The sequence below is a fragment of the Oncorhynchus keta genome, chromosome 2 (genome assembly GCF_023373465.1).
Source record: "Oncorhynchus keta strain PuntledgeMale-10-30-2019 chromosome 2, Oket_V2, whole genome shotgun sequence".
In the NCBI taxonomy this organism is placed as follows: Eukaryota; Metazoa; Chordata; class Actinopteri; order Salmoniformes; family Salmonidae; genus Oncorhynchus; species Oncorhynchus keta.
The window spans coordinates 67,973,165-67,998,261 of record NC_068422.1 but is presented as its reverse complement, the minus strand read 5'-3'; the positions used below and the strand labels follow the sequence as shown (position 1 = coordinate 67,998,261).

Below are 25,097 nucleotides of genomic sequence, written 5' to 3'. Positions count from 1 at the left end.
GTACATACCTGTTACACACCACACAGACTGCCCTGTCTCTGGTACTTACTTACCTGTTACACACTACACAGACTGGCCTGTCCCTGGTACATACCTGTTACACACTACACAGACTTCCCTGTCCCTGGTACATACCTGTTACACACTACACAGACTTCCCTGTCTCTGGTATGTACCTGTTACACACTGCCCTGTCTCTGGTACATACCTGTTACACACTGCCCTGTCCCTGGTACATACCTGTTACACACTGCCCTGTCCCTGGTACATACCTGTTACACACTGCCCTGTCCCTGGTACGTACCGGTTACACACTGCCCTGTCCCTGGTACATACCTGTTACACACTACACAGACTTCCCTGTCTCTGGTACGTACCTGTTACACACTGCCCTGTCCCTGGTACATACCTGTTACACACTACACAGACTTCCCTGTCCCTGGTACATACCTGTTACACACTACACAGACTTCCCTGTCTCTGGTATGTACCTGTTACACACTGCCCTGTCTCTGGTACATACCTGTTACACACTGCCCTGTCCCTGGTACATACCTGTTACACACTGCCCTGTCCCTGGTACATACCTGTTACACACTGCCCTGTCCCTGGTACATACCTGTTACACACTGCCCTGTCCCTGGTACGTACCGGTTACACACTGCCCTGTCCCTGGTACATACCTGTTACACACTACACAGACTTCCCTGTCTCTGGTACGTACCTGTTACACACTGCCCTGTCCCTGGTACATACCTGTTACACACTACACAGACTTCCCTGTCCCTGGTACGTACCTGTTACACACCACATCCTCTGTCTGTAAAGGCTGAATGCTCACCCTTGGAAATAACAAATTCCCATTAGATATTTCACATTAGATCATAATGAGAACGTGGTTTGTTGTAAACAGCTGTAGAATGTCCTTATGTAACTTGTCTAAGTTATTGTAATGGGTATTTGTTTATGTAATCTGAACAATAAAAGTGTACTTAGGAACGAACAAAATAATAAGTCAAGACTGAGGCATTTTTATTATTTTCAGGTTTTGCATCCTGATCTGGAGATAGCTGACAATGCCTTCCCACCCCCTCGCACAGCCCCCTCCAACCTCAAACTGTTGGTAAGGCCCATCATTCCAGTAAACACAGTGTCTTTAACCTTTACCCCTGGCCATGTCTCATTGTAATAGATGGAGCCTTTTCCCAGAACATCATGTGTTTGTGATATGAGGAGGACACCACTGCTCTGAGATATCTCCTATAGCACGCTCATCTCTTGTCCGACCTATGAATAGCACAGAAATGTGAACTTTTGTGGGGTTTTCCATTTCTTCAGATGGTACAATAATCACGTTAAGATGTGAACTGAATTATCAAGGTGGTATTCATGGCATGTCTGTGAGGTGACTCTCCCCTCTCTCCCTTGTGTTTTCAGGATAAGGAGGTGCGAGCCGTGTTCCTTAGGCTGTTTGCACAACTCTTCCAGGGCTACAGGTCCTGCCTGCAGCTCATCCGCATCCATTCCGAACCGGTTATCCACTTTCACAAGGTGAGATCAACTCAATCTGGGTGGGTCAAAAATCCTATTGCCAACTGAAGGCATGTGCTCCATCACACCCTCAATGTGTCTCCTGATTATGACGCACGTTTGTCACCCATAACATTTGATAGGTGCAGGCTGATGTTTATCTTATAGATAACAACTCTTGTTCTCTCAACCTGTAAAAGAATGTTTGGAGAGAATCCAAGAGCAAGAGGATTCTCTCCTATCCTGTCTTATCCTGTCTGATAAAGCTGTTTGGAGGTGTTTTGTTTCATCATGTGTGTGTTCTTTTGATGTGCTTTAGTGACTGACCGTATGACTCTTCACCATGCTATCTGCTTGTTTGTGTTATGTGCTGTCGGCCTTGGCCAATGGCCTTGCGATGAGCCATATGAAATGTATCAAATTAAAATAAAAAAAATCGCCGGGTTTGTATTTGTTTGTGTCTGCGGCGTCTCCGTGGTAACCTCTCAGCACGTCCCCCTCAAAGTACCCCACATGGCTCGGATTATGGGCCAGGAATTCATCACAAATCTACAGAAACTCTGCACTTTTTTTATCGGAGAGGCGATGACTGGGAATCTCTTTCACCCACTAGCACGAACCACAGGGCTAATTCAGCATGTAGCCATCTTCAGTCATTTGTTTCACTTTTGTGACTGGGTTCAATGTGATAAGAAAATTATAACAATAAAGAAAAGAGAAGCTCAGAAAAGTAAAGCTGTTAGTCCTAAACGTACATCTTTATGTACCTACCATTATATAACCTTTGACCCTGTCCCCCTACAGACTGCCTTCCTGGGCCAGAGAGGCCTGATCGAGAATGACTTCCTGACCAAGGTTCTGGATGGCATGGCCTTCGCTGGCTTTGTGTCTGAGAGGGGTCCACCTTACAGGGCCTGTGATCTCTTTGATGAGGTACTGTCAGGCATGGCTAATGTAACCAGACAGCAGCTTTAGTCTGATTTGGCAACAGTTTTTCTAATTTCACTGTTGTGTGTGAAACTGGGCTTGTTGAGAGATTGTATCGTTTGGGAACAGCTTGACTGACTTATCGTTGGTTCTGTAGCTGGTGGCCTTTGACATGGAGCGCTTTAAGGAGGGGGCGGCCAGCCCTGCCAAGCTGCAGAAGCACATGAGGGAACTCTCTGACCAACTGTACAAAAACGTGAGTTAACTGGGCCTCTATGCTATAGTGTTCACATTAGGCACTTTCTGTACTCTTTAGTGTTCTAGCAAGGCCTATGGCCGTCACAGATGTTGATAGTGTTGTGCTTGTCTCTATGTTTTATTATTGAATGGTCCATTACAGGAGAATCCCAACCCCCACATGGCGTTCCAGAAAGTCCCTCGGCCCACAGAGGGCTCCCACCTGCGGGTGCATGTGGTGCCCTTCCCCCTGCTGGACGATGAGAAGGTGGAGCGGCTGCTGGCGGAGGGCCTGGCCAAGCATCCCAGCGCCGCTGCCATCACTACCACCACCCGCGCAGAGAGAAAGTGTGTGGTGCCCGCCGGCCCTCCCGTGGGTACGTGAGACACAAACATCAGCTCTACTCTATGTCTGCTCCTGTGTGAGACAAATGGCTTGGCAGGAGTCTGTCTATAATGTGTTAATAGCTGTAAGTACTGAGTATTGAATGGCGTCTGTACTAGCATAACTAGTATTTCTACCACTCTTGCATTCCTAACCTGCTCACCCCTCATCTGTGCAGTGTCCATCATGGGGAAGATGGGCTCAGTGTTCAACAGCGCTCGCAGGCTAGAGGTGGTGAGGAGCTGCATCTCCTTCATCTTCGACAACAAGACCCAGGAGACGGAGAAGGTGACGCACGGCATCCTCCCTAATCCCTGTCTCTCAGCACAGCGTAACCAGCCACGTCTGTAATGGCCCAGACATCTGGACAGACATCCATCCCTCCGATTACAGCAGGCAGGCAACCGTGTGTGTCTGTCTGGAGTTAGCGCTCTCAACTCTATCAGGCTAATTATACCTCCCAGCTGGGAGACATGGCCACACTGGAGACAGATAATCAAACACTTAGACTCATAATCTCCTCGTTATCAGCAGAAATAACCCCATTGTTTTAACACCGAGGTTAATGGCATAGCTGTTTTGCTTTCTGTTTTTCCCATAAAGCATTTACACGTAAATGATGCTCTTTGATTTCCCCGCACCGTGGCACCCCCTATAGCCCATAGGAACATTGATGGGGGTGTCCCATGTGCACTACATGAAATGGGAAGGGAACCAGTTTCTTTATGCCTGAACCGCTGGCTGTAATAACCAGGTTATATAAGGCAGACATGCATCCAGCTATAACCCCCCGAGCCTATAAACCCTTCACCTCAATATACATTATACAGCCAATGTGAAAACCATTACCCAGACGCATGACCATCACATTTTCTCATTTTTTGACATTAGTATGAAATGTGTCGTATTATTAATATTTCCTAGAGGTCAACAATTCACAGTTTGGACTGGTAATACTGTAGCTGCTATTGTACCTGTCCCTGAGCTCCTGCAGAGCTACCAGCTTATGTTTCTTGGCTGTAGCCTGATTGGTTCTAGAATTCTGGGACATAACGTTCTGGGAAGTTGAGAAATCAATTCAATAAGATAATTATCCCCACTGTTTTTGTTCATGTATGTTGTGGTGTGACATGGTATTTGTGTTAAAAACAGGCTGTGTTGTGTTCCCAGACCCTGCCGGCTGCGCTGCGTGCTCTGAAAGGCAAGGCGGCTCGCCAGTGTCTGACTGAGGAGCTCAGTCTGCACGTCCAGCAGAACCGGGCCATACTGGACCACCAACAGTTTGACTACGTCATCCGCATGATGAACTGTGCCCTCCAGGTGGGTCAAAGCTCGGCCAGTCTGTCCCAGTCTGTGATGTGACTCTGTCAGAACAAATCAACTGGCTCTGTTATTAAAGTTCAGTGTACGGTATGTCCCTCCACGAGGTAGTTAACATCCCTCCTAAAAGTCTCTCTGAATGTCAACGTACTGCTTTTACAAAGGATGGAACACTGTTTTCTAATAGCTAATGTACAGTAAGTATCCAGATGTCAGTGGCAGCCTTTTGTCTTGGGTGTTCCCTAGCAGAGGCAATAACAGGTAAACCACAACATATTTGAGGAGCAGGAAGCAGTAGTTTGTTTCCAAGCTCCACCCTTAAAACAACCCCACTCTGGATGTGATGACGTGTTTTCATGGGCTTTAACTGGTTCTAATTTAGCGCGTCTGAAGTTGTCTGTAATGGAAACAGTACGAGACAGCGAGAGAATGTGCCGGCTAACCAAGCGCTAAGCAGACAGCTCTGGCAGGGTAATGTGATGTAGAGCTTTGCCTAGGGTACACAGGCCTCTGGTAACAACACGTGCTGCTACTCCACCATACATGCTCTTACTGCCCTTCTCCCTTACCTTAGTCATGCTTGGCTGCTGGTGGAAGAATGGCCAAATCATGTATTTTCCCAGTGATTTATGCTCAAGTTAGTCTTCATTTACAGTAGTTTGACAGATTGTCAAGAGTGAGTGCTCGCTGCGCCCCACATATCTAGTAAAAAGGTTGGTGTCTGATTTACTTGGGTGCTATTGGGTTTTTGCGCTATCACTTCCGTAAGCAGACAAAGCCATTAGTGGTTTATTCTGCTCTCCCTGTGCTGCACACACCCCATAAAGTTTCACTCTGCCATCAATCAGGTGGGAGAGGAGCGCTCGTAGAGGAGCGCTCGTAGAGGAGCGCTCGTAGAGGAGCGCTCGTAGAGGAGCGCTCGTAGAGGAGGGCTCGTAGAGGAGGGCTCGTAGAGGAGGGCTCGTAGAGGAGGGCTCGTAGAGGAGGGCTCGTAGAGGAGGGCTCGTAGAGGAGCGCTCGTAGAGGAGCGCTCGTAGAGGAGCGCTCGTAGAGGAGCGCTCGTAGAGGAGCGCTCGTAGAGGAGCGCTCGTAGAGGAGCGCTCGTAGAGGAGGGCTCGTAGAGGAGGGCTCGTAGAGGAGGGCTCGTAGAGGAGGGCTCGTAGAGGAGGGCTCGTAGAGGAGGGCTCGTAGAGGAGGGCTCGTAGAGGAGGGCTCGTAGAGGAGGGCTCGTAGAGGAGGGCTCGTAGAGGAGCGCTCGTAGAGGAGCGCTCGTAGAGGAGCGCTCGTAGAGGAGGGCTGGAGCTCAGAGCTGAGGCCTCAATGATAGTTCCTCATGTTTTACAGCCTCACATGGCCGTTGCCACGGGGATTTAATGATTCGGAGCAGTGTTCACAGAGAGTGACTTTTATGGAGTGGCTCTGGATTCCACGCATTCTTCTGGCCAAATGATCGAGGCTGGCGAGCCAATTAATCTCACCATCTGCCTTTCGCCTGGGTGTGTAGAGGTCACTGGACGTGTCACTGGCCTCCCCACTTGTAAAATAGGTCAAGAGCCAGCCAGCCAACCAGTGGCTGTGTAATTTATACATGACAGAGGTATATATGCTCTCCCTTCCTGTGCTCCTGTCAGCAACACGGGTTCTAGGAGCTGTGCCATACCACCTGGTTTCAGTTGCCCCCTGCATGCATAGCTAACCGCATGTCTTCAGTATCTGAGTCCAGGTCCCACTCTGTCCAAGCCAAGGAGGTGATGTGATGAAGCTGCTGGTCCAACAGTCGTCTCCCTGTGGTACAGAGTGGTTGAAAGACACCACAATGACACGCGGACACTCTGTATAATAACTGCAGATTAGTCGTCTTTGTTGCAAGATCTGTCTGGCGAATACCGGACTGTTCTGAAATGTAGGGAACAATGTAGAAATGCTTGTCTGTCTATTAGGTTGCTTAATGTGGCTGTGTTATCTGATAGCTGGCCTGCGAGCGTGCCTGACATGTATTTTGTTTCTCCCCGAAATGGGATCCTGATGTGGAGGTTTTTATTTTTTCAAGGAACCGATTAATAGTATTTCTGCAGATAAAGTATTTTTCCCCCCTCAAACTGGACGTGAGCATTTTCAGTGACATTGCATTGGGAATACTGAGTCCCTAGACAGATGCTATGAAGCGAAGCATGTGAGATGCATTCAATGCCAACCTTCAGAGTTGATTAGTCAGGATAACAACCACGTGTGAGTGTGTGTACTCTGGACCAGAGGATTTTTATTTCGAGCCAAGTGCTGCGGAGTGACTTTGTGTGGACTTATACAGACTGTCTCTCTAGGACTGTATTTGGTCCAGGGGGCACTTGGCAGGGTTTCCCATAACATCATGGAACATGTCAGTAGAGGGAGAGGGTGACGGACTGGAGAGAGGGGAGCAGAGGGGTTCTGTCTGGCTGTGGCACGAAGACTCGGATCAGCATCAGTCCGGGGCGCCTGTCTCTCCTCAACAACCACTATTCAAACCCAAACAACAGATGGAGACTTGCAGATAGAGTCCACCATTAGAGATGGACATCTCCACACCAAAACATCCCCATCTGAGATGAACTGCCTGTCAGCATATTACTGCACTACGGGTGACCTAGTGACTTCACCTTTTAAGGTAGATGGATGGAGGCCAGTGTGTATATTATCTCCAAACCTTCAGGGTTCTCATTTCACCAGACATTCCTGTCTTATTTTGATTTAATCTCTGCTTTGCTTCTCAAAACCAAATAAGCAACAATTTTACTCATGGAGCTGGTATTTAAAATAGAATGAGGGTTTCCTTGCCAAATGGTTAGATCAAATATAGCGAGCATTTCTCTATAATTTCATTTAGCTTTATGGTGTAATACTGTATTGTTATTTCTCTCCTATATTTTCACCAAGGCAACAACAGGCCAGAGGTCCATCCATTTTGCAGTTATTTGGTCCTGATTCTGTGTCCTGGTCCGTAGCCCAGGTCCATGGATTTGTCTCAGATGGGCTGTAAAAGGAACAGAAATAGCAGATTGCCTCGGCAGTAATTACTCTCGTATTTCACTTGCACCCCTCTCCTCTCAACGCCCTTCCCTGTCAAAAAGCCCTTGGAGATATCACAGATTGCACCGATGCCAATGATTATGCTACGCGTGTGTGTGTGCGTGTGTGTGCGTGTGCGTGTGTGTGCGTGCGCGTGCGTGTGCGTGTGTGTGTGTGTGTGCGCGTGTGTGTGTGCGTGTGCGTGCGTGCGTGTGTGTGCGTGCGTGTGTGATCCCTCAACACCCCACACAGCTAGGGGTGTTGACCTCTACAGTGTGCTATGCACCACAGTCTCTGTACAGTGACAGAATGATGCCTCATTAGAACGAGATGGGAGGCATGTGTTTTTCGATCTAAAAACATCTCACATTCCTGATGATATCATCATCCTGAGGCCAATCAAGAGTTTATGGGCCACATGTAACATGTCAGTTCGGGGCTAACCGTAGGGGTGCGTACTGGGAAAAGGGATACTTAGTCAGTTGCACAACTGAATGCATTCAACCAAAATGTGTCTTCAGCATATAACCGGGGGGGATGCCTTAATCGACGTCCACGTCATCGGCGCCCAGGGAGTAGTTGTTGTTGGGGATTAACTGCCTTGTTCAAGGACAGAATGGCCCGATTTGAACCAGCAACCTTTCGATAACTGGCCCAACACTCTTAGGCTATGCTCCCTGCCACCCCCTGTGTTGTTCTGTCTCTGTTGACTGTTAGAAGGCTAGCGTTAGCGGTTCAAACTGTTTTGAAAGGGCACTCGTCCACAGGGTGCGGTGTTTGTTCTGCAGAGTTTCTCTGTACTACAGTATGAGTCAAAGCAGTGTGTGTATACAGTACAGTAGTTTCTGCTTACTGACAGACAACCAGGTGAGAGAGGGGATTGTCCTTTCTAATGGAAGTAGGTGTGGGATTTCATCACTCAGAGTAGTTCTGAACTCAGCAAAAAAAACATGTCCTCTCGCTGTCAGCTGTGTTTATTTTCAGCAAACTTAACGTGTAAATATTTGTATGAACATAGCAAGATTCAACAACTGAGACTTTAACTGAACAAGTTCCACAGACATGTGACTAAGAGAAATGTAATAATGTGTAATGTGTCCCTGAACAAAGGGGGGGTCAAAATCAGAAGTAACAGTCAGCATCTGGTGTGGCCACCAGCTGCATTAAGTACTGCAGTGCATCTCCTCCTCATGGACTGCACCAGATTTGCCAGTTCTTACTGTGAGATGTTACCCCACACTTCCACCAAGGCGCCTGCAAGTTCCTGGACATTTCTGGAGGGAATGGCCATAGCCCTCAACCTCCGATCCAACAGGTCCCAGACGTGATCAATGGGATTGAGATCCGGGCTCTTCGCTGGCCATGGCAGAACACTGACTTCCTGTCTTGCAGGAAATCACGCACAGAACGAGCAGTATGGCTGGTGGCATTGTCCTGCTGGAGGGTCATGTCAGGATGAGCCTGCAGGAAGGTTACCACATGAGGAAGGAGGATGTCTTCCCTGTTACGCACAGCGTTGAGATTGACTGCAATGACAACCAGTCCGATGATGCTGTGACACACCGCCTCAGACCATGATGGACCCTCCACCTTCAAATCGATCCCGCTCCAGAGTACAGTCCTCGGTGTAACGCTCATTCCTTCTATGATAAACGCGAATCCGACCACCACCCCTGGTGAGACGATACCGTGACTCGTCAGTGAAGAGCACTTTTTGCCAGTCCTGTCTGGTCCAGCGACGTTTGGTTTGTGCCCATAGGCGCCGCTGTTGCCAGTGATGTCTGTTGACGACCTGCCTTACTGGGGGCCTACAAGCCCCCAGTCCCGCCTCTCTCAGCCTATTGTGTACAGTCTGAGCACTGATGGAGGGATTGTGCATTCCTGGTGTAACTCGATCAGTTGTTGTTGCAATCCTGTACCTGTCCCGCAGGTATGATGTTCGGATGTACCGATCCTGTGCAGGTGTTGTTACACATGGTCTGTCACTGCAAGGACGATCAGCTGTCCGTCATGTCTCCCTGTAGCACTGTCTTAGGCGTCTCACAGTACGGACTTTGCAATTTATTGCCCTGGCCACATCTGCAGTCCTCATGCCTCCTTGCAGCATGCTTAAGGCACGTTCACACAAATGAGCAGGGACCCTGGGCATCTTTCTTTTGGTGTTCTTCAGTCAGTAGAAAGGCCACTTTAGTGTCCTAAGTTTAAAGTGGCCTAAGTTTTCATACCTGTGACCTTAATTGCCTACCGTGTGTAAGCTGTTAGTGTCTTAACGACCGTTCCACAGGTGCACGTTAATTCATTGTTTATGGTTCATTGAACACGCATGGGAAACCGTGTTTAAACCCTTTACAATGAAGATCTGGGAAGTTATTTTAATTTTTACAAATTACCTATGAAAGACAGGGTCCTGAAAAAGGGACCTTTTCTTTTTTTGCTGAGTTTATAAATCAGGCTATACTGTAACTCAGTGGATGTCTGTGTACATTCACTGAGCCCCAGCTTGGCCGTCCTCAACTCCAAACTTTCCTGAAGCAGTGCACTCAAATCAGAACATACGTCACTTCAAGTACTTGTAAGGCCATGGAGGACCAAGTGAGCCTTCAAAAGACTGGACATTATTGTAATTTGTGTTTTCTTACAAATCAGATTTTCTTTTTCTTTTTTTCTGAGGTAATGTTATTCTCTGGTGCAGAACATCCCCATGTTTGTCCCTACTGGAGAGACAGTGAACCTGTTAGTGACTCATTTTCCCGCTCTCATTAATTGCTTCAAGGTTTGTTTACATACCGTACCCCGTTTTTTTTTTTCATTTATTTCAAGTATTTGACATATTCAAAGTAAATATTTACCATACTGTCATTCTGAGTCAATTGTTATTTTAATGAGATACGATCTTCCGTCAGTGCGTTGGAGGCCTGCTGGTCTGTCTGTGTGGTGTGAGTGATTTGATTGGCTGATTGAGTCATCACCAGAGGTATCAGATGAAGACCATGCAGTGTTACTACTTCCTGACCATGTAGACAAACACATTTTACACCACTTCTTTAAAAACCAACGAGCTCTGACCAAACCATTACTCATCCATCCCTCAAATGATTTGACCTCAACTGTGACAGTAAGATGCTGACTAAACTGTCCAAAGTGGATGCCAGTGTTATCGGTGCTGGACGCAATCTTATCTGTGTATGTGGTAAACATTCTGCAACTGTTTTAAGTCGTATCTCCTACTTGACAGCCGCATGACTCAAAGACATGACTGACCTTAATTGGAGTATTTGCACTAATGGGGGGCCTATTTGTTTCTGTGTGCGTGCAGAGCACCTCTCCTCCCTCTCTCCCCCTCCAGCTGTTGCAGGTTTGGAAGTGGACATTGCACAAGGCCAGGCGAGCAGAGTCCTGCTGTGGAAAAAGGGGTATATGCATCCTGGCATCCCAAACATTTCCTATCAGAGAGAATTATAGTGCTCAAAAACACTGTCAAAATGTCATTCACACATGTGCTCCTTCACCTGCAGGGGGTTGTTGGGCAAAGGAGAAAAGTTGTAGGTCCATCCATTCTAGATTAGTTTATGCTGCTGGCCAATGCTGTGATGCTATTGGCCAGATGGGCCCACAACCAATGTTCCCTCGAAGCTGAGGGCGCGCAGCTCAACTCGGACTTCCACGCAGAAGAAATATGAGCCCGCACAGAGAAGCACAAGATTGATCTTCACTCATCTTTCTACAGTGTCCCATTTAGTTAACACTATCAACGTTTCCTTTACTGCGGCAATTGTGATTGAATCAAAGCAATATTAGTCACTTTCAACGTAATATACCGAAACAAAAGAAACTATGCAAGATTTAGTATGCAAAATTAACTGTGGAAGAGATTCTCTTGTAGGCAGTAGTATGGCCCGTACTGAAGAGCTCACTTACTTTCAACGTGGCACCGTCGTAAGATGCCACCTTTCCAACAAGTCAGTTCGTCAAATTTCTGCCCTGCTTGAGCTGCCTAGTCAACTGTAAGTGCTGTTATTGTGAAGTGGAAATGTCTAGGAGCAGCAATGGCTCAGCCGTGATGTGGTAGGCCACACAAGTTCACAGAACGGGACCACCGAGTGTAGAAGAGTGTAGTGCGTAGAAATCATCTGTCATCGGTTGCAACACTCACTACCAAGTTCCAAACTGCCTCCGGAAGCAATATCAGTTTCACTGAAATTAGTTTCCATGGCCAAGTAGCCGCACACATGCCTAAGATCACCATGCTCAATGCAAAGCTTTGGCTGGAGTGGTGTAAAGCTCCCCACCATTGGAGTCTTGAGCAGTAGAAACACGTTCTATGGAGTGATGACTCACGCTTCATCATCTGGCAGTCTGATGGACAAATCTGGGTTTGGTGGATGCCAGGAGAACGCTACCTGTCTCAATGCATAGTGCCAACTGTAAAGTTTGGTGAAGGAGGAATAATGGTCTGGGGCTATTTTTCATGGTTTTGGGATAGGCATCTTTGTTCCAGTGAAGGGAATCTTAATGCTACAGCATTCAATTCTAGTCGATTCTGTGCTTCCAACTTTGTGTCAACAGTTTTGGGAAGGCCCTTTCCTGTTTCATCATGACAATGCCCCCGTGCACAAAGCGAGGTCTATACAGAAATAGTTTGTCGATCGGCGTGGAAGAACTTGACTGGCCTGCAGAGCCCTGACCTGAACCCCATCGAACACCTTTGGGATAAATTGGATCGCAGACCACGAGCCAGACCTAATCGTCCAACATCAGTGCCCGACCTCACTAATGCTCTTGTGGCTGAATGGAAGCAAGTCCCCACAGTAATGTTCCAACATCTAGTGGAAAGCCTTCCCAGAAGAGTGGAGGCTAATCGCAGCAAAGGTGGACCATATCCATATTAATGCCTAAATACAGTGGGGCAAAAAAGTATTTAGTCAGCCACCAATTGGGCAAGTTCTCCCACTTAAAAGGATGAGAGAGGCCTGTACTTTTCATCATAGGTACACTTCAACTATGACAGACAAAATGAGAAAGAAAAATCCAGAAAATCACATTGTATGATTTGTAATGAATTTATTTGCAAATTATGGTGGAAAATAAGTATTTGGTCACCTACAAACTAGCAAGATTTCTGGCTCTCACAGACCTGTAACTTCTTCTTTAAGAGGCTCCTCTGTCCTCTACTCTGTATTAATGGCACCTGTTTGAACTTGTTATCAGTATAAAAGACACCTGTCCACAACCTCAAACGGTCACTCTCCAAACTCCACTATGGCCAAGACCAAAGAGCTGTCAAAGGACACCAGAAACAAAATTGTAGACCTGCACCAGGCTGGGAAGACTGAATCTGCAATAGGTAAGCAGCTTGGTTTGAAGAAATCAACTGTGGGAGCAATTATTAGGAAATGTAAGACATACAAGACCACTGATAATCTCCCTCGATCTGGGGCTCCATGCAAGATCTCACCCCGGGGGGTCAAAATGATAACAAGAACGGTGAGCAAAAATCCCAGATCCACATGGGGGGACCTAGTGAATGACCTGCAGAGAGCTGGGACCAAAGTAACAAAGCCTACCATCAGTAACACACTACTCGGCCAGGGACTCAAATCCTGCAGTGCCAGACGTGTCCAGGCCCGTCTGAATTTTGCTAGAGAGCATTTGGATGATCCAGAAGAAGATTGGGAGAATGGCATATGGTCAGATGAAACCAAAATATAACTTTTTTGTAAAAACTCAACTCGTCGTGTTTGGAGGACAAAGAATGCTGAGTTGCATCCAAAGAACACCATACCTACTGTGAAGCATGAGGGTGGAAACATCATGCTTTGGGGCTGTTTTTCTGCAAAGGGACCTGGACGACTGATCTGTGTAAAGGAAAGAATGAATGGGGCCATGTATCGTGAGATTTTGAACCTCCTTCCATCAGCAAGGGCATTGAAGATTAAACGTGGCTGGGTCTTTCAGCATGAAAATGATCCCAAACACACCGCCCGGGCAACGAAGGAGTGGCTTCGTAAGAAGCATTTCAAGGTCCTGGAGTGGCCTAGCCAGTCTCCAGATCTCAACCCCATAGAAAATCTTTGGAGGGAGTTGAAAGTCTGTGTTGCCCAGCAACAGCCCCAAAACATCACTGCTCTAGAGGAGATCTGCATGGAGGAATGGGCCAAAATACCAGCAACAGTGTGTGAAAACCTTGTGAACACTTACAGAAAATGTTTGACCTCTGTCATTGCCAACAAAGGGTATATAACAAAGTATTGAGAAACTTTTGTTATTGACCAAATACTTATTTTCCACCATAATTTGCAAATAAATTCATTAAAAATCCTACAATGTGAGTTTCAGGATTTTCTTTCTCATTTCGTCTGTCATAGTTGAAGTGTACCTATGATTAAAATTACAGGCCTCTCTCATCTTTTTAAGTGGGAGAACTTGAACAATTGGTGGCTGACTAAATACTTTTTGCCCCACTGTACTTGTGATCATCTAGTGTATCAGTACAGAGTCTATCTAGGTCTATTAAATAATAAAGTGCAAATTACAATACAATATATATTAAGTGGCTGTGTCTCGTCACAGTCCCCTTTTGTGCCCCTTTTGTTCTGGTTGTATTGCTAGCTTGAGTTACCTGGGGTGGCAGAGTTCCATGTAGTCATGGCTCTTTTAGTACTGTGTGTTTCCCAGCCTCCGTTCTGAACCTGGGGACTGTGAAGAGACCTCTGATTGCATATCTTATGTTGTACCGATGAGTGTCTGAACTGTGTGCCATCTGCTTGAACAGACAGTTCGGTACCTTCAACACCTCTCACAAAGACCAATAGTGATGCAGTCAATCAATCCTCAGATTTGAGCCAGGCGTGACTGACACGCATGTTACCGTGTTCATCTAAGTGTTGCTTTTTTCTGGACCAACTGCAATTGACTTATGTACCATCTTTGCAGTACAGTCGTGGCCAAAAATGTTGAGAATGACACAAATATACATTTTCACAAAGTCTGCTGCTTCAGTGTCTTTAGATATTTTTGTCAGATGTTACTATGGAATGCTGAAGTATAATTACAAGCATTTCATAAGTGTCAAAGGCTTTTATTGACAATTACATTAAGTTGATGCAAAGAGTCAATATTTGCAGTGTTGACCCTTCTTTTTCAAGACCTTTGCAATCCGCCCTGGCATGCTGTCAATTAACTTCTGGGCCACGCCCTGACTGATGGCAGCCCATTCTTGCATAATCAATGCTTGGAGTTTGTCAGAATTTGTGGGTTTTTGTTTGTCCACCCACCTCTTGTGGATTGACCACAAGTTCTCAATCTCAATGGGATTAAGGTCTGGGGGGTTTCCTGACCATGGACCCAAAATATCAATGTTTTGTTCCCTGAATCACTTAGTTATCACTTTTGCCTTATTGCAAGGTGCTCCATCATGCTGGAAAAGGCATTGTTCGTCACCAAACTGTTCCTGGATGGTTGGGAGAAGTTGCTCTCGGAGGATGTGTTGGTACCATTCTTTATTCATGGCTGTATTCTTAGGCAAAATTATGAGTGAGCCACTCCCTTGGCTGAGAAGCAACCCCACACATGAATGGTCTCAGGATGCTTTACTGGTCGACTGAGATGCCAAGAAGGCAGAACAACACCCTTTCATAGACAGACCTCTTCCCATTTTAATAACCATTGAGTTATTTGTTTTGACCATGACAGCTTGCTATCTAGGGTTACACCCAGCAGTTTAGTCTCCTCAACTTTCTCAGTCGCCAAATTATTCAAAAATAGATCTAAATGAGCTTTAGCATTGAGCAGATGATTTGTTTTTAGAGATATTTAGCACTCATGGCTTTGCTTTGCTAAAGAGAGCAGTGTTCACAGATTCCCATTCATGCAAGATCATGTGCTGTTTTCTTTGCCCTCCTCTGTACTAGGAGGTCTGCTGTGTGTTTGACAGTCTCACACAGCGTCCCCAGCCTACCTCCCTCCAGGACTTGGACAGTAACTTGGTTAAGGTTTAATTTAGAGTCCCCCACTTCTCCTGCTCTCCTTTAATATCCTCTGTGAGACGAGTAGTGGGTTCTTGCTGTGAAAAAGCTCTCCCTCTGCTCTGCTTGGGGTTGCAGATGGGTCCGTCTCTGGACTGGTTGGACAGGCTAACATAACGAAGGCACTGGGAAGTTCTCTCGAGCATCATTCTCATGTACAGATAAAGCCGTTCCCCTTGGATGTCAGCCAGCAGGACCAGGTAAACATGGCCTGGGAACACAGTACAGGCCAGGAAGCGAACACTGATTTTATCCCATGCTTCTGACATTCAATTTGATTAGTGTACTATAGTTTCTAGTCTGTCTTTGTCTGTTTGTATGGTATGTGTCTGTGTGCACGGCTGTGTGCAGTATTGTGCTTGTTTTGTCAATGAGCCAGCTTATGATGAGTGAGTATGGTTCGTGCTCTATGGTTCCACAGCACTGCAGCCTCATAAAAGCCTCCTCCAGTTCCCCTTCTCTGCTTTAAAAGCCGGTCTCAGTCGGACGGTTCCTGGAAAGCGCCAAGGGAGAGAGGTGTCTGCAGTCTGCAGGAAGATGCTCTCTGATCACTTCCTGTCATGTGGGTCTGTCAAACATGCGGGTCCAGGGTCTTTGTTTACGTAGTATAGACCTACGTGTTTATCAGGAGCAAAACTCATGAGTCATCCATGAACCACAGCCTTGAGAGAGAACGAAAGAGACAGAGAAAAGAGGAAGGGAGACGGCTTCCTCCTTCCTAAGCGGAGCTGCAGGGGTGCACGTTTCTCTCCTCACCCTTCTGTACACAGATACGCTTACGCACATACATTTATACACGCACGCCCCGCCCCTGCACTCTTGCCTGTGCTCGTATGCGCTACGGCGACTGCAGTGTCTCGGATCATAAACGGCAGCATTCCTCTGTCTCAATGTAAACAGGCATACCTGCTGCTGGTAAACCAGGAATAACTCCAAACACATGCAGTTGAGCCTATGCAGGCCAGCAGTCAAGAGGGTCTCCCTCACTCCTTGCCTTCTTTCAGCCGGACTGTTCGGCGTCTTTATACTCTTAGTAGGGTTTGTTGTGACCTATTGGCCTAGGAAGTTCTGAATTACAGTAAATCATGTCGCTAACCTGGATAACTGCTTCTATGACATCATGTCTTCCCTAAACGTAGCATTTTCCCCATTACATTACATTGCTGCCCTGTTTGTAGATGATACTGAGGTCGCCTGAAGTAAACGGGATTGTATCAGAATGAAATATGAACATGTACAATGGGTCTGTTTTCTTACAGATAGCAGAGCACTGCTTGGTCTTATGACACTTCTTCATGCTCTGAATCAATGCTTCTGCCTTTTGATGTTGACAGGCTCGGCTCAAGGCATTACAGCACAGTGTTGTAGAACGATGCTTTATGAAATGTTAGCCCAGACTTGGCTCCTCTGACCTTGTGGTTTTTTTGTCTGAATAACGACGTCTCTGTTAAATGGTTCCATTTTTCTGCCCTTGTGCTTCTGCTCCTGGGGTTATTTGGAGAGTTTTCGCTGGGTTCTTTGAACCTCTGTGACCTGCAGCATTGTCAGGGATGCCGGTAAACAAAGCTTTGGTGGCTCTCCAAACTGGAGCGTTCAACCGCAACCCAAAATAACTGAGAACCAACTGCAAGGGGAAAACAAAGTATATCGCTCGGTCCATGGGGGGCCAGGCTTTCATGTTTAGCTGAAGACCGTATGTTTTGCATTTGCTCCTCTCTGTACATTCCTCAGTTTTTTTTTGTGAGGTATGAGGGAATGGGGGATTTATCCATGAAAAAGGCCCCCTATCCAATATTGGCAAGTCCAACATTCCTGTCACAATCCCTTTACCCCCCCTCTCCTGCCAAAATGAGAGGGTGTGTGTGTGTGTGTGTGTGTGTGTGTGTGTGTGTGTGTGTGTGTGTGTGTGTGTGTGTGTGTGTGTGTGTGTGTGTGTGTGTGCGCACGCATCTTTGTGAAAATGCTAAGTTTGTCAAATGCGTGCGTGATTATGAAGTGTTTGGTTGTATTGTGTGTGAAAGTTGGGTTGTGAATGTAGATGTGTTTAGGGTTGTGTGTGTGCATGTATTTGATTTATGATGTTCCCTGCCCTTGGGGTCCCTGTGAGGGTTATGAGACACAGCACCAGATCAGGATCAGCTCTGCTGTTTTGACATGGACTTAAATCAAGTTTCCGGCGGCCATTCTGATTTTCCCAGTTGAACAAATAAATCCCAACAAAGCTCATGGAGATAAGTACCAATTTCCTGTGTGTGGAGCTCTATTGGGTCCTTTTCAGATTTTCTCCTTTCCCATCCAGTCTCTCTGTTTTCAATATGAGCCATTTTATTTTGGCCCTTAAGTCCCCAGTTCTACTGGATGTATTGTACTATCTGCCGGAATGCCATGAATGCTCATCTCTAATGCTCCATTGAATACAACTTATTTTATATTCAGACAGACCCCAGTACAGATTCTGTGAGTGGCGTAAAAATGGGAGAAAACAATTGTCAGCTGCGCTCTAGCTGTTTTAGAAATTAAATGTCCGTTTTCTTGGACTCACCATGGTGCTTGGCTAATAGATGTTGCATTTTAAAGCCAAGACAATTTGATTTTATGCAACAAAATCCCACGTTTGTAGATGTTGATCCCGGAAACTCTGGGATGTAATCTGGAACAGGAATGCAAAACATGAAATGACCAATAAATTGAGAAATTGGAACATTCTGACAATTGTCAGGATTATATAAGCCTATTGGAAGCATATGTCCCAACGCTGCAGTGGCCTTGATAGGGAAAGTATGGCTGGTGCAAACCCTGAAGATAGAATTGCACTAAATTACTTGTAATTTATGCAATCGACTATCCAATTTTGCTTGTACATAATGTTTTTTGGAGAGGTGCACTGCCCAGACCTTCTTGACCCATAGAGAGACCCTTAGAGATATAACTGGTGCACTGCCCAGACCTTCTTGACCCATAGAGAGACCCTTAGAGATATAACTGGTGCACTGCCCAGACCTTCTTGACCCATAGAGATATAAGAGGTGCACTGCCCAGACCTTCTTGACCCATAGAGAGACCCTTAGAGATATAACAGGTGCACTGCCCATACATTCTTGAACCATAGAGAGACCCTTAGAGATATAACAGGTGCACTGCCCAGACCTTCTTGACCCATAGAGAGACCCTTAGAGATATAACTGGTGCACTGCCCAGACCTTCTTGACCCATAGAGAGACCCTTAGAGATATAACTGGTGCACTGCCCAGACCTTCTTGACCCATAGAGATATAACAGGTGCACTGCCCAGACCTTCTTGACCCATAGAGAGACCCTTAGAGATATAACAGGTGCACTGCCCAGACCTTCTTGACCCATAGAGAGACCCATAGAGATATAACAGGTGCACTGCCCAGACCTTCTTGACCCATAGAGAGACCCTTAGAGATATAACTGGTGCACTGCCCAGACCTTCTTGACCCATAGAGAGACCCTTAGAGATATAACTGGTGCACTGCCCAGACCTTCTTGACCCATAGAGATATAACAGGTGCACTGCCCAGACCTTCTTGACCCATAGAGAGACCCTTAGAGATATAACAGGTGCACTGCCCAGACCTTCTTGACCCATAGAGAGACCCTTAGAGATATAACTGGTGCACTGCCCAGACCTTCTTGACCCATAGAGATATAACTGGTGCACTGCCCAGACCCCAGACCTTCTTGACCCATAGAGAGACCCTAGAGATATAACAGGTGCACTGCCCAGACCTTCTTGACCCATAGAGAGACCCTTAGAGATATAACAGGTGCACTGCCCAGACCTTCTTGACCCATAGAGAGACCCTTAGAGATATAACTGGTGCACTGCCCAGACATTCTTGACCCATAGAGAGACCCTTAGAGATATAACCACTGCCCAGACCTTCTTGACCCATAGAGAGACCCTTAGAGATATAACTGGTGCACTGCCCAGACCTTCTTGACCCATAGAGATATAACAGGTGCACTGCCCAGACCTTCTTGACCCATAGAGAGACCCATAGAGATATAACAGGTGCACTGCCCAGACCTTCTTGACCCATAGAGAGACCCATAGAGATATAACTGGTGCACTGCCCAGACCTTCTTGACCCATAGAGAGACCCCAGACCTTCTTGAGAGATATAACTGGTGCACTGCCCAGACCTTCTTGACCCATAGAGAGACCCTTAGAGATATAACTGGTGCACTGCCCACCTTCTTGACCCATAGAGATATAACAGGTGCACTGCCCAGACCTTCTTGACCCATAGAGACCCTTAGAGATATAACAGGTGCACTGCCCAGACCTTCTTGACCTATAGAGAGACCCTTAGAGATATAACTGGTGCACTGCCCAGACCTTCTTGACCCATAGAGAGACCCTTAGAGATATAACTGGTGCACTGCCCAGACCTTCTTGACCCATAGAGATATAACAGGTGCACTGCCCAGACCTTCTTGACCCATAGAGAGACCCTTAGAGATATAACAGGTGCACTGCCCAGACCTTCTTGACCCATAGAGAGACCCTTAGAGATATAACAGGTGCACTGCCCATACATTCTTGACCCATAGAGAGACCCTTAGAGATATAACTGGTGCACTGCCCATACATTCTTGACCCATAGAGAGACCCTTAGAGATATAACTGGTGCACTGCCCAGACCTTCTTGACCCATAGAGAGACCCTTAGAGATATAACTGGTGCACTGCCCAGACCTTCTTGACCCATAGAGATATAACAGGTGCACTGCCCAGACCTTCTTGACCCATAGAGAGACCCTTAGAGATATAACAGGTGCACTGCCCAGACCTTCTTGACCCATAGAGAGACCCATAGAGATATAACAGGTGCACTGCCCAGACCTTCTTGACCCATAGAGAGACCCTTAGAGATATAACTGGTGCACTGCCCAGACCTTCTTGACCCATAGAGAGACCCTTAGAGATATAACTGGTGCACTGCCCAGACCTTCTTGACCCATAGAGATATAACAGGTGCACTGCCCAGACCTTCTTGACCCATAGAGAGACCCTTAGAGATATAACAGGTGCACTGCCCAGACCTTCTTGACCCATAGAGAGACCCTTAGAGATATAACAGGTGCACTGCCCAGACCTTCTTGACCCATAGAGAGACCCTTAGAGATATAACAGGTGCACTGCCCAGACCTTCTTGACCCATAGAGAGACCCTTAGAGATATAACAGGTGCACTGCCCAGACCTTCTTGACCGATAGAGATATAACAGGTGCACTGCCCAGACCTTCTTGACCCATAGAGATATAACAGGTGCACTGCCCAGACCTTCTTGACCCATAGAGATATAACAGGTGCACTGCCCAGACCTTCTTGACCCATAGAGATATAACAGGTGCACTTCCCAGACCTTCTTGACCCATAGAGATATAACAGGTGCACTGCCCAGACCTTCTTGACCCATAGAGATATAACAGGTGCACTGCCCAGACCTTCTTGACCCATAGAGATATAACAGGTGCACTGCCCAGACCTTCTTGACCCATAGAGATATAACAGGTGCACTGCCCAGACCTTCTTGACCCATAGAGAGACCCTTAGAGAAATAACTGGTGCACTGCCCAGACCTTCTTGGCCCATAGCGATATACCATTGTCATGCTGTGTCCTGACCTCATCTCTCCCCTGTTGTGTGACCCACAGGACTGCTCCAGCTCTGAAGAGTACACGGTCGCCTCCGCCCTGCTGCCCCTGACGACGGCCTTTTACCGGGTGAGTGACTGACTGGGAGATTCCATTCCACAGAGCTCTTCTCCTCTCTCACACAGACAGAGCAGATAGTCAGCCAGCAGGTCCTTTTGACTATATTGCTCAATCAAGGGCAGGACGGCCTGGCATTCACCGCAAGCTGGCCGTCCTAATGGAGGGTATTTATAACGGGGGGCAATAATAGAAAAGGGATGGGGTGTGATTACCCAGCTGTCCTGGCGCTGGTCCTGTTCTGAAGGTTGCCTCTGGTGCATGCAGCATACTCTGACCTCATGTCAGGAGCTGTGTTCCAGGCAGGACAAGAGACTTCCCAGGCCTCCGACCATGCAGCTCTGGGACAGGGGAGTGTCCCGTTTTGTTCTCAGACGAGCCACACGAGGGTAAAGAGGGTGAGAACTGTACCTCACACCAAAGCCCAGAGGGCCACTGTGGGTTTGTGGTTTCCAACCTCTCGCGATCAAACTCGGTTGCTGCGGCGCGCACCGCAAATCCGTCCCCAACTCTCTGCAGTTGCCACGGTGACCGACACAACTGTGAGCTGTTGACCTGCATTGGGTACAAGACCCTATGAGACAGAATGTGGACCTCGTCCTCTCTCTGCCATCGTATGTCTCACCCTGTTCTTACAGGATAGGCTGATGTAACGCTCTGAGATAAGCCTGCTCTCTTGTTTCCCAGCTAGGGTAACCATTGGAAATGTACACTTATAGTAAGTTATCTAAATAAAACCAAGGGAATTGTCTCTGTTTGTTGATACAGGTGTACAGTGTGACCTATGTAATGGGGGTGAGAGAAGAGTTGTCTCTGTACACAACCTGAGTATAGTTTAGTGGTCACAGACCCCACTACACCACATTGTTGATAGTTTGGTTTGTTGCTGTAACGGAGTAACGGTGTCTCTCTGTGACTGTCAAGTTGTCAAGACAACACTGTGACCCTAGGCTACAGCTTTCTGCCTCTTCATTAAGACATCTGAAAGCCATTGCCTAAACGCATTGGATTTCCTGTATATTTTTTTTACCCCATTTCCCCATTTTACGTAACCATAAAATCTGATTAAAGGATTACGTTAAAGGACCTTTATCACCAGGTTTTCAGAAAGAGACACGAATCCTGAGAGGCGTCTCATTCTCGACGGAACAGTTTCTGGCACGGGAGGAATGAGAAGGAATGATATCGTGAGCTCCAGAACGCAACAGATTTCTCCCAGATTTCCAAAGGAATGGCATTAACTGTCGAGTCCAGCGTGTGGTCACGCAAATGGCGAAAAGCAAGAACACAGGAATCCACCACGGTCCATATTGTGTAATCTCTTGTCTGATGGAAAAAAAACTGCTGGAAAAACAACGTATCCTGAAAAAAACAGAGCACCTTGTAATGGTTCACAACGCTCCGCAGAGATTCTCGGGATAATCGCAGCATCGCACGATAGTCAATTACATCCTTTTGCAAAATGTCTGTTGGCCTGCTTTACCCCCCCCCATCCTGCCACATTTCCCCAAAGTCTTTGACTTTACCACACGGACTGTTATGGGGCTGTTCAAAGCATGCCTGGCAGTAGATGAAGGAACCAGTGGTTTTGTAAGTGTTGGGTTTACCCCCACGCTATAGTAGAGGACCATGACAGTCTACTGTAGGACACTGCTGAGAGAACCATTTGTAAAGGAACAGAAGGAGTGTCTTCTGTCTGTATCCAGGTGACAATCGTGACAAAATAGCAGATGAAATGTGCAATCCGTTTTCAGTGGTACGTGTGTTTTTGTTACGAAGCCAAAAAGAGAACATTTCAACCAGAACCGTTTTGTTTCTTTTCCAATGGAATGGTTTTGACGCGGGTCTTCTGGTCAAGATTGTATTCGTACCTTTTCATTGAAGATTAGCTCTGATATCATTCATCATGGACTTTATTACACTACCAAGAAAAACAACATGTTTCGGGTACTTGTTACACATCTGCGTCCAAGTCCTCCTGACCTCCTAGCTTCAGTACTAAACTGCTAAGCCCTCCAAACACAGCTTTACTACAACAGCACAATGTCCTTAAGTCAAGACAACCTGCTGTCGGTAGATCCCATTTATATTTCCTAGAAGGTGAAGCTGATCTGATAGGTGTTTTACCTGTGGGTCACGCCAGGGGAGGAGAACCGTTAATACAATGGTAGTTAAAACTGGGCCAGAGGTGTCCCCGGACAGGCATTTGGACAGCGGGATTCCCACACACACAAACCCTGTCTGTAATCTCCATAGAAAGACGTAGTTAATCAGTGCTCAAGTGGCTTTGAGTGATTAGGCTACCATTTTTACGTAACCACGGTAAGACTGGCTTGCCTCGTGAATTTGCTGCATAGTTTCATTATAAACATGTTCTTATTTTGGAGTAGAGCAGGCCTATTGCATTCCTTAAGTGTAATTCCATCCCGTGTAAATCGTGAACTGTACATAATATACAGTCTTGCAGCGGCAAGGCGTGCCGTTGACAACATGCGCTTTGCTGATTGCCGTATAATTTTTTCAAATATATATATATTTTACTTCAGCCACTCCTCATGCTACGTCCACAGGAGTATATAGTTTTACATCCCCACCACCCTCAACCCTTCCCAACGAGGTCAGTTGGCTTTAAGGCCATTTTCTATTAAAACCAATGCTTCACCTGTACCTGTCATCCATCACTCCTCATTGACGTCTTCTCCAGAGCCTCTCAGCCCGTCAACCTCTGCTGCCCGCAGTAACTACAACGAGACGATCGGGTCTGGAAGAAATTAGGTCAGGGCTTCACCTTCTGGGTTTCATCACCACAGTATGTAATGTGTTCAATCATCACAATGCCCCCTATCTGAAGGCTGCCCCCAGAATCAGACCCTAAATTAACATGACCCTTTTATAGTCACATATTTCTAGTAAATCTCCTAAGTCTTAAGGTAGATAGAAAATTCATGAAAGCCTTATGACGTTTTTCTCAACTTAATCTGAAGAATATAGACTTACCTGTCACGGTGGTCTTCTTTCTCTTAGCTTTAGCCTGGCAAGTCTGGACCCTCCACAGTGGACTGTCTTCAGCCCACAGTGCTGCTGCCCAACCTCTCCTCACTACAGAATGTAGGAAGCTTCCCAGCAATGTGCCTGCTCCCACAGAGTGTTTGTGGGAGAGACGTGTGTGTTTTTGGTTTGTGTTTTGGGCAAATGTTCAAACTGAAGAGCCGCCTTTCATTGACCTATATTCTATATTCTGCCCCTTCCTTCCCTCGGTCTGTCTGGTGTCTGGCAGGCTGCACAGTGAGGTCTGCGAAACTAACCACTCTTGGAACAACATATGTTCTTTACTTTAGAGGGCTTTGTGTCTGGTGAAGTCATCATAATGCAGCCAACAGGTTGAACTGTGTTTGACAGAAGCTTCTGGGTTAAACTGGGTTGGCGTGCTCTCTTGTGCTCAGTAAGTAGTTTACCTAAACTGCATGCAACCTTTTGTACAGGCCATATCTCAGTTAGCAGTGACAGGTTGTTGTATTGCTCTGTATAAATGTTTCTGAATTCCTCGGTAAATATACTACTTCTGATAAAAACCCTTCTTTACTACAAGCGTCAGCACTGTTTGGGTCAGTGTTATTGTGCCCTTTAATAAACTCCCATTTTTATTCATGTTTTGATTGTTGCAGTTGAATGTAGAGCTCTGCCTACCTCCTTGGCTCTCTGAGGTAACAATCTAGTTGGATGTGGCAGCTGATGATTCTGGACTCAACACAGAAAACTGTTGGACTGTTTAAATTCTTTCTGCCCCAGTTTATGCGTGGAGGGATTGGAAGGTTTTCGCTGTCAAGTTGTTTTACGTTTGGTCCCGGGGAGAGCAGATGATTTACGTCGTGACCTTTGTGTCCC

General features: G+C 46.6%; 1 protein-coding gene and 1 long non-coding RNA gene across 5 annotated transcripts in view; one reads left to right on the top strand and one right to left on the bottom strand.

Annotated features, from left to right (window-relative positions):
- Window positions 1-25,097, top strand: part of LOC118379017 (myotubularin-related protein 13-like) — a 162,922-nt gene that overhangs the window by 81,269 nt on the left and 56,556 nt on the right. For all 4 annotated transcript variants that reach the window (XM_052481246.1, XM_052481248.1, XM_052481247.1 and 1 more), the window contains exons 10-17: window positions 1,046-1,123; window positions 1,438-1,551; window positions 2,335-2,463; window positions 2,615-2,713; window positions 2,858-3,071; window positions 3,258-3,367; window positions 4,250-4,399; window positions 21,156-21,224. In XM_052481246.1, the coding sequence (XP_052337206.1) occupies window positions 1,046-1,123; window positions 1,438-1,551; window positions 2,335-2,463; window positions 2,615-2,713; window positions 2,858-3,071; window positions 3,258-3,367; window positions 4,250-4,399; window positions 21,156-21,224 (963 nt within the window). The remainder of the gene's footprint in view (window positions 1-1,045; window positions 1,124-1,437; window positions 1,552-2,334; window positions 2,464-2,614; window positions 2,714-2,857; window positions 3,072-3,257; window positions 3,368-4,249; window positions 4,400-21,155; window positions 21,225-25,097) is intronic.
- LOC118359108 (uncharacterized) lies at window positions 5,526-24,417 on the bottom strand. The gene is made up of 3 exons (XR_004820593.2): window positions 24,210-24,417; window positions 23,881-23,973; window positions 5,526-7,409 (listed from the first exon to the last, which is right to left on the bottom strand). It is a non-coding gene; the product is annotated as an uncharacterized LOC118359108 (long non-coding RNA).